Genomic DNA, 9,882 nt, shown 5'->3' on the forward strand with positions numbered 1-9,882 from the left:
TTAATTCCACTTTTCAGGTTGGCTTGAGCAGCCCTGTACAGAGCTCTGTCACCTGACCTGAAGGCAGCGTCGCGGGCTCTGAGGAGTGTGGGGACATGGCTGGTCATCCAGGGTTTCTGGTTTGGGAAAACCTGAATGTTTTTGTCCACAGTCACATTTCCAATACAGAACTTGATGTAGTCCAGTACTGTTCCTGTGAATGTTTCCAACTCCTGGTGTGCAAATAAGTCCCAGTCCGTCTGGCTGAAGCAGTCCTGTAGTTTGGAGAGTGCATTTTCAGGCCAGGTTGTAACAGTCTTTATGGTGGGCCTGGCACTGCGTCTAAGGGCGGTGTAGGCTGGGGAGAGCAGGAGAGAGAGATGGTCTGACTGGCCTAGGTGGAGGAGGGGTATGGCTGTGTACGCGTGCTTAATGTTGGAGTAAATATGATCCAGAGTGTTCTCCCCTCTAGGAGGACACTTATTTAAGTCTCTTCCCCACGTCCCATAAAACACGAAGTGACAGTGTCTGAAACAACATAAAACAACATAATAGCAGTATGTAAGACATGTTTGTATGGCAGAGATTATGAATTCACAACAAACACTGTGTTTGGGTGTGTGACGTATTAATAGATTTAAAGGATGATGAGATTCTGTTTTGTTCTTATAGTCAACAAGTTCAAGAGTTATTTGAATACACAAAGAAGTACTTGCTCTTGTGTGTGTGTCACAGCCTGATATATCTTCTTCCTCTGTGTTGCACTGAGTGACATCTTCCTTCATTACCATGAACACACACTGTAGTTCATTTTTGACTAAACCCCACATACACTGCCACAGATACTCACTAGAGCCAGGGTTAATCCACCGCTGAAAATGGTCACCAACAAAGTCACTATACATTTGTATTTTTAAAGATTTACGTCTTCAGTAGGAACCAATGGGCTTATAGCTGAGAGCCACAGACAGGAAGTCAGACAGTATTGAGAGGTGGACTGACATGTTGATGATTTGCGTCTGCACAGGAGATTGTGACAATAAAAAAAGACAGACTAAACACCAGAATTAACCTCTGAGAAAGAAATAACAGAATAATGCCTCAGAGCAAGCTTGATTAAAATACGATGGAGCATTAGGGCCACATCAAGGGAAAAAAAATGTATCAGGAAGATTTTTTAATTATTAGCATTTCGAGAATAAAGTCGAAATGTTGAGAATTAAGTCGAAATGGCGAGAATAAAGTCAACATGACGAGAATAAAGTGTAAAAATATTTTTCCGAGAATAAAGTCAACATAACGAGAATAAAGTTGAAAATACCATTTCGAGAATAAAGTCGACATGAGAAAAAACTTGATATTTCAAGAGTCAAGTCGGGCTTTTGAGAATAAACCAAACTACTAGCTTTACCTATGGTCTTCTACAAAATGCCTTTTGAAGGCCTATATGAACTCGTGAAATTATACTTCAGAATCAGTTTTAATAACAAGGAAATTCTTTCTCTTTTAGCGCATAAACAGTCACTCTAATGTGATTAAAGGTCCCATGGCATGAAAATTTCACTTTATTTTTTTAACATTAATATGAATTCCCCCAGCCTGCCTATGGTCCCCCAGTGGCTAGAAATGATGATAGATGTAAACCGAGCCCTGGGTATCCTGCTCTGCCTTTGAGAAAATGAAAGCTCAGATGGGCCGATCTGGAATCTTGCTCCATATGAGGTCATAAGGAGCAAGGTTACCTCCGCTTTCTCTGCTTTGCCCACCCAGAGAATTTGGCCCGCCCATGAGACAGAGAGAGACATCATGGTTTGCAAACAAGCAAAGTGGCAGTTGGTCAAGGCCACACCCCCACCCTGCACCTTGCCCCCCCCCCCCTCGCTTTCCTCCTCAATAGCATTTAAAGCTACAGACACAGAAATGGCACATCCTAAGGAAAGCTCATTGTGGGACTGGCTCTGGTGGCTGTAATTCTGCACCAAGGCTGAATTGCGGGAAAGAGACTTCAGATACAGTATTAGGGGACCACTAAGGTCTTTATAAAAGCATCCAAAGAGCAACACTTCGTAGGACCTTTAAGTGATAAAGGAGTTGAATTTATTCTTGTCATTTCAACTTTAATCTCGACATTTCGACATTATTCTCGAAATGGTAGATCAACTTTATTCTCGTCAAGTTGACTTTATTCTCAACATTTCAACTTTATTTTCGAAATGGTATTTCGACTTTATTCTCGTCATGTTGACTTAATTCTAGACATTTCGACTTTATTCTCGAAATGCAAAATAAATAAAAAATCTTCCCCTTTTCCCCCTTGATGTGGCCCTAATGCTCCGTCATATTAAAACAACAGGAAGAAATGATAAAAATAATCACATATCTACAGTAGGTGGAGTTTACTAAATACCTTTGAACTCGGTTAAGACGCTCTTGGCCTCGACCTGCTCCCCCTCTCTCCTCTTCATGCTCCTGTGAAACTCTGCCATCATGACCGTCTGGAAGATCAGGATCTTTACGCTGCAAACAAACCTCGGGTGCTTCTTCCTCACAAAGTCCACCACCCCATCCACCATGGCGTCTGCCACCGCCGACGGGTTGGCCCCTCCCTGACCTAACGGGCAGACAAGGACCGGTGATGATGATGATGATGATGATGATGATGATGATGATGATGAGAGGTCTGTGAAACTTGATGGTGTACACTACAGACTAACAGTCTAAAGTCCTGCTTCTTTTACTTTTAATACTTTAAGTACATTTTGGTGATAATACTTCTGTACTTTGACTTTGACAAGACAATATATTACTTTAACTTGGGATCATGAATGTCCACAGTACAGTACAATAACAGCTGCTTAATTTTAATATTTGATGGTTGATGTGACACAAACTCTGTGCAGACAGAATGTACTGTACCTGCACATCACATCAAATGTATCTTCTGTCAGCTTTAATACAGCGAGATTAATGAATATCAATAGTGAAATTAAAGACTGTAAATCCAAACAACATGGCTTCCCAGGGAACTGAGAAGACTTCTCTTTGAAATAGTAAAAGTAAAAGTTAAACTAAGCTTAAAGTGATGGTTCGGAGTAATTTCACCCTAGGGTCCTTTGCACCATGACCTCGAGCCAAACAACCCCCCAGAAGCTTTTTTCACCTGGGTCGAACATTGGGAGAGTTAGCGTAGAGTAGCGTTATCAGCTGAATAGCTTAGCGCAGGGGCTAATGGATCCACGTTTGTATCTCGTAAGTTACCCCACTAATAATGCACGAAATGATACCAAACTTCTACACTAGTACAAATAGGTTATGTAGTCATAAAACAATGGATTGGAAAGTTTGTAAGTACACCAGAAGTTTATATAAATAACACTTGTTATTTATCTGCTCGCTGCTGCTGCTGCTGCCTCTACTGCTGCTACTGCTGCTACTGCAGTTAGACGAGTGCTTAGGGACGTCTACAAATTACAACACCGAAAAGAAATACAACAAAAATATTTATTAATTTGACTTTTTATTTTAAAGTAAGTGCTGTAGTATAACTAGCAGGAGACAAGTTATAATTGAGGTAAGTTTGGAGACATTACCTTATATAATCATTAAATTAATAAATATTTTTGTTGTATCTCTTTTCGGTGTTGTAATTTGTAGACGTCCCTAAGCGCTCTTACTGCCGGTAACAGTAGCAGCAGCAGCAACAGCAGAGAGCAGAAGCCAACAGGCAAGTTTTATTTACATAAACTTCTGGTGTACTTACAAACTTTCCAATCCATTGTTTTATGTGTGCATAACCTATATGTACTAGTGTAGAAGTTTGGTATCATTTCGGGCATTATTAGTGGGGTCATTTACGAGATAAAACCTGGATCCACTAGCCCCTGTGCTAAGCTATTCAGCTGATAACGCTAACTCTCCCAATGTTTGACCCAGGTGAAAAAAGCTTCTGGGGGGTTGTTTGGCTCGAGTTCATGGTGCAAAGGACCCTAGGGTGAAATTACTCCGAACCATCACTTTAAAATAATAACTGATGTGTATACTGTATAGTTTCTGCTTGCACAGACCTGTTCCCAGGGCCGGGAAGGAGACAGAGCTGAGCTTGTTCTCCTCGCAGAACTTCAGCACTGTGTAAACCACATCCTTAATCTTTGCAGGATCATTCTTGCCGACAACGTGGATAATGTGTGTGCTGGGCAGCTGGCCAGCCGATGTCAGGATGAACGGACCAGGCTGGTAATTCGGAGAATTTACTACAGAGAGGAACCAAACAACACTCATAACACAGCCTGGTAAAACAATCAGGATAGCAAACATTTGTGCACGAAAACTAGTAAACAAGCTAGCAGAGAAGTTGAAATTAACAGGGATGAATTTTACAAATATTTAACTAGGCCTATACTTAGACTAAAGTTAAAATAGTTACCTAAAATGTATGGATGAACAAATTAAACATCTAAAAGTAATAGATGAATAATAAAGGATAACAAACTTGGCCAAACCAACCTAAACATTGAGAATTACTTTGCATTTGTAGTGTTACTTAACTCCACCTTTAAATTTATTCAAATAAACACATTTGAAACATTGCGTAGCATTTGAACTCATCTGAGAGGTGCATCAGACAAAAAAGTTTGAGTTTTGCATTAACACAAATAATACTTTTCTCTATCAGCAGAAGAGCAGTTGTACTGGGACGTTCCCAGTTGTGTGGGCTGAACTGTGTGAAGGTAAAGCAGAAAGATGCTGGAAAAAGAGCAAACCATGTAAATAAAGGTTCAATTCCAGCTACATACCAATCTGTGAGCACTCCAGCTCAACTGTTAGTCCAGCGCTGTCCAAGATTGCCTTCGACACTCCTGGGGTATTATAGAAGAAGAGTAAGAGTAATAAATGATGCTGTTTTTTTTTTTTTTATTGAGTTAAATGTGAGAGAGACTCAGAGACAGAGACTCAAAACATCCTTTGTTTTGTTTTATTTGTGGTCAATGTAATGTTATCGCTGTGTGATATTTACAGTTTTTAAAGTTAGACAATGTAACTTCTGTTTTGCATTGCATTTAATACATTATATATATATTATATATATTCAAAAGGTCCCCACTGCATTACCACACAGTGAAAAGAAAAGAAGACATGATGTTGACTGATGGATTATTTCTGCAAGTTTCAAGTTTCTGCAAGTCAATTTTCATTGAACTTAACTGAAACTAATGACAGCCTGGTAAGGAAGTTAATACTTTGAAACAAAAAAAAAGATTGTGTCATTTGGAAAAAGGTGATGTCAGTGATTTAAAGTTAAAATTGTAAAAATGGGATGGTCCTTTGGATTAAATGTTCTACAAGGTTTGTTCGGTAAGACCAACAAGATGACGAGGAGAAATAAAGAGTCACCTGATTTTAGGGTAAAGGTTTGATTGGAGGAATTTATGATGACATCACAGGCCTCCTTGGTGATGTCTCCAGATGACACCTCGAGGGTGAGCTGACCCATCTGCATCCGATACACATCGAGGGAGGGGGACGACACCTGACCGAAGGAGGCTGACACACACACACACACAGACAGACAGACAGACAGACAGACAGACAGACAGACAGACACACAGACAGACACACACACACACACACACACACACACACACACACACACACACACACACACACACACACACACACACACAGCTCATCTTAGCTTTATTATATATTATATACAGTACAGGCCAAAAGTTTGGACACACCTTCTCATTAAATGTGTTTCTTTATTTTCATGACTATTTACATTGTAGATTCTCACTGAAGGCATCAAAACTATGAATGAATACATATGGAATTATGTACTTAACAAAAAAGTGTGAAATAACTGAAAACATGTCTTATATTTTAGATTCTTCAAAGTAGCCACCATTTGCCTTTTTTGATAACTCTGCAAACCCTTGGTGTTCTCTCGATGAGCTTCATGAGGTAGTCACCTGAAATGGTTTTCACTTCACAGGTGTGCTTTGTCAGGGTTAATTAGTGGAATTTTTCGTTTTATTAATGTGCTTCTTGGTTTCTTAGCATTTAGCAAGGCCCCCAATTCCTTTAAGGTCTTTAACTTTTTTGGATTATCTTTATTATTTAATATATCATTCTTACAGTGTGTTGATTTTGTGTCTCTAATAAGTTCTTGGGTCTTATTTCTTGTTTGCTTATATAAAATGAAATCATCATGATTTTTAGTTCTATGAAAAGTTTTAAGTGCTTTTTTCCTGGTTTTAATAGCATCATATATAACTTTGTCAAACCACGCACTAGAACGCTGTTTAACTCTGATCTGTCTAAGAGGGGTCACCTTGTTGATGATTTTTTAAAATCTGTCTTTAAACTGTGACCATGCTATGTTAACACATGAACAATTTACCACAGGGGACCAATCCACCTCATCAACCAGCCTCTTGAAAGTTTCCTGGGAGTAATGTTTAAATGATCTTGTGAGAGTAAAAGTTGTTTTTTTTTACCAGTTTTTCTTGTGCAAATACTTATATTATGATCACTTTTGCCATAAGTAATAGTACCCCTTTGAGATATTTTAGTTTTGTCTGAAACTATGATCAGATCAATAATACCCTCACAAGTCTTGCTTATCCTCGTAGACTTTTAACAGCTGTTAAAGACCAAAAGAATGCCACAGGTCCTCCAGCATTTTGCCGGAAGAATGAGCACAGCCCGACACAATTGTGTTCATATCCCCCATTAATATCAGCTCAGAGCTCTCTTTGTCGGATAAATTCAAAAGAACCTGTTCTAATTTGTCATAGAAAGTAGCATGGTCTGACGGTCTGTAGCAAGCCCCCAATAAAATGGGATTGTTTTTTGGTAAACATATGTCCATCCAAGCAATCTCTAAATCACTAGCAATGTCATCTCTACAGTTAAAAGCCACATCTGAACGCACATATACACAAACCCCGCCCCCTTTTCTATTTCGATCCTTCCTAACTATACAGTAATTATTAATGGCAATTTCCTCATCGCTTATAGTTTCCCTACCTCTGATTGTTTTCACCAGTTGTCTAATTTCCTCAATTTTAGGTGGCAGACTTCTAACATTAAGATATAGGAAATGTAAACCTTACTTACTAAAAGTTGATTTAAAGTCTGATTTAAAGTCCGTGGCCTTATCCTCCAGCATCTGGCCATCCGCTGTCTCGTTGTTAGAAGATGCTGTCATGTGCATGTTGTCATGGTCATCGCTATTCCGGGGCATATTCGCACCGGAGATAGGAGATGGGTCTGGACAAAATATCAGATGAGCTTCAATCAGGAGGACTCACAGACCTGAGACCAGCTCTGTGTAATATGTGGACAGTCAGAGAAGACAGTCTGGTATCCAGACTCTAAGTTTAACTTGACCTACCAGGTGTTGCACTCGCCATGATGTCACTGTGCTGGAAACACCAGAGACTAATTCATCTGGAAAGAAGAATAGATACAATTGAGGTTCTCTTGCGCTCTTATTCACTGACACAGCCACACACTCAGACAGCCATAGTTGAGTAATGAATAATAGTCAAGTTAATATCTATGTCATCAACTGTCCTGCAACATGTCAACATCACAATCATCATCAGACAAGAATAAATCATTAACATACAGTAAGAGTTCTGGGGCCTCATTACAAAAAAAACAGCTTGTACTATCTTAATTTAAATTCCAAAGATTCCTATCTTCCTCTTACAGAATGTGCGCTCCACCCCTCTTACAGTTTAGTTTCCCTTTCCTTATTATTTGCTTTGAGCTGTTGAACCTGAGGAGGCGGGCCTACTAATACTACAGAATCATGGGTGTTTTATAGATGGCTTTGTTTGCAGTGTATATAGATAATTTGGCTCATCTCTATGGGTTAATAGAGACGTATGATCCCACCTTACATCCTAGCTCCTGATGCATTTTAAGACTTAAGCAGTAGATAAGTGTGCTAAATCGTTTTCACACTCTGTAACCAATAGTTGGAGACTTGAGGCATCGAGGGACTGGAGACCTCTGCAGCCTACAGCCAAAGCTACAAGCAAACTGGCTTTAAACTGGACTGGACAGTGAACGGTTTAATGTTTTTTTTATTGAACTTTCAACCTGCGTTTAAAATCTGTTCCCTTGTATTTTAGTTCATAATAAATTAAGTTGTTTAAATTGTAATCTCTAACTGCATGTTATATTGGGTCAGCACAACTCCCCAGTACAAATTATTGGATTTTTAGCTGAAGTCACACTCCACATTCGTGACAAACATCCTGTCCAAACATGTTTGCAACCTCATAAAGCCAGATTTGTCTCATTACAAGATTTAATTTAGAAATATGAACTCGTACTGAATGCTATAAAGTTAATTGTTCCTTTAAAAGTAGTTCTTAACTCTGAACAACATTATAACTTTAATATATTCTGCCTGACACTATTCTTCTTACTGCAGTTTAACGTACATACTGAAATATGAAAGATTTCCATAAAGTTTGTCCATAAATCTCAGTCTCAGAGTCTTGGACACCACTACAAATGGATTGTTTTAGATTACATTAGCCCTGACTGAAACAAACCATAATCGATAATACATAATTACTACGTCACATTATTATACAATTATTATAATTATTTCTGCTTTTATCTCAGTCTGTGTGAAGGTGTAATATTCAGTTTAATGTGTAAGTGAACAGAAAGCATGCTTCTAGCTCAGTCAGTCACTGTGATAATACAACTTGTCTAATTAGAACTTACAACGTGTATTAACCAGAACTGAACAAATAACACAACTCATTTGTAGCCTTGTACTGTCAAATCAGCTAATCAACTACACAGAACACCAACAGTATTTTGTTTATTTTGTTTTAGTTGAATAAGTTGCTGCACCACCAGTCTAAGCCTTTATATATAAAAGCAGGTAAAAAGGAGCAACTTTTCCCAGCAGTCACTGAAAGTCGGACTGTGTGTGTGTGTGTGTGTGTGTGTGTGTAGCTGGTTGTGGATTGAAATGGAGGACTATAAAAACATGTAGCCTGAACTATAGGCTAGTTCATGTGAGAAAGAAACAAGCATTTGTTCCTGTAGAAGCTAAATCAAAAAATGATATATTTGACTTAACTCTGACATTATGGTAACTTTAATTAGTAATTAATTCCTTAGTTCATGTTGGTTCTGTTTAATATCTGAAATTGTGACTTTAATATGTTGACAATCAGAAAAAAAACCCACAAGGATCTTTATGAATTTATCGTTTCACATAAGGAACACCATCAGTTTTATTGTGGACTGTTTTGTCTGTATTTTCACCTCAAACACCTGAACAGATGTTCCGCAGTAATGATGGAAAAGCGACTGCCTGTCTGTCAGTATTTAATGAGTGAGCTGAAATCTATTTCCGGCTCAGTTAGTGAAGTTTCTGTGATAATAACAAGCTTTACATCTGATCTGAATAGCCAACACTGACCTGAGGACGATTAATGATCATTATTAAAATATGTGTTAAGTTTGAGTTGAGCTCACTCACCTGCGGAGGTTCTTGCTGCAAAAGTGAAAGTAAAGAAGGTTTGAGAGCAGAAAACAAAGAACAAGTCAGATGTCACATGATGCAGGCTTCTTTCTATAGGCCTGTTTCAAAAATGACAAAGGTTGTTTTTTTTAAATATGAAATGCTAATTGGGAGGATTAAGTGTTGCAAATAATCCCAATACTTATGTTTCTACATCTAAAATATCTTTATTTTAAATATATGAAAGAAATTTAGACCTGTAACTTTTTTCAGCTGTTTTATTTCTGTGATGTAAAGCTCAACTGATATACAGTACACACAGTAGGTTTTCTTCATATTTAATAGGCCTATGAAATATCTGAATTGTGCTGGAAACAGACCAAATACTTTCTGTTTTGTTC

General features: G+C 38.4%; 1 protein-coding gene across 1 annotated transcript; it reads right to left on the reverse strand.

Moving 5' to 3' along the window:
- Positions 1 to 370: 370 nt before the first annotated feature.
- LOC120560852 (protein mono-ADP-ribosyltransferase PARP15-like) lies at positions 371 to 9,515 on the reverse strand. The gene is made up of 8 exons (XM_039803732.1): positions 9,500 to 9,515; positions 7,376 to 7,431; positions 7,099 to 7,251; positions 5,371 to 5,520; positions 4,773 to 4,835; positions 4,044 to 4,229; positions 2,387 to 2,590; positions 371 to 507 (listed from the first exon to the last, which is right to left on the reverse strand). The coding sequence occupies exons 2-8, from the start codon at positions 7,392 to 7,394 to the stop codon at positions 464 to 466; spliced, it is 819 nt and encodes a 272-aa protein (XP_039659666.1). The 5' UTR covers positions 7,395 to 7,431; positions 9,500 to 9,515; the 3' UTR covers positions 371 to 463.
- Positions 9,516 to 9,882: the final 367 nt, after the last annotated feature.

This window comes from Perca fluviatilis, chromosome 6, assembly GCF_010015445.1.
Source record: "Perca fluviatilis chromosome 6, GENO_Pfluv_1.0, whole genome shotgun sequence".
NCBI lineage: Eukaryota > Metazoa > Chordata > Actinopteri > Perciformes > Percidae > Perca > Perca fluviatilis.

Bases quoted from the DNA above. Each gene is read 5' to 3' on its own strand.
- LOC120560852 (XM_039803732.1), bottom strand. The intron at 4,836-5,370 runs GTGACTCTTTAT...ATAATACCCCAG, and splicing joins AACCTTTACCCTAAAATCAG to GAGTGTCGAAGGCAATCTTG. The intron at 4,230-4,772 runs GTATGTAGCTGG...TCCTCTCTGTAG, and splicing joins GCTGGAGTGCTCACAGATTG to TAAATTCTCCGAATTACCAG.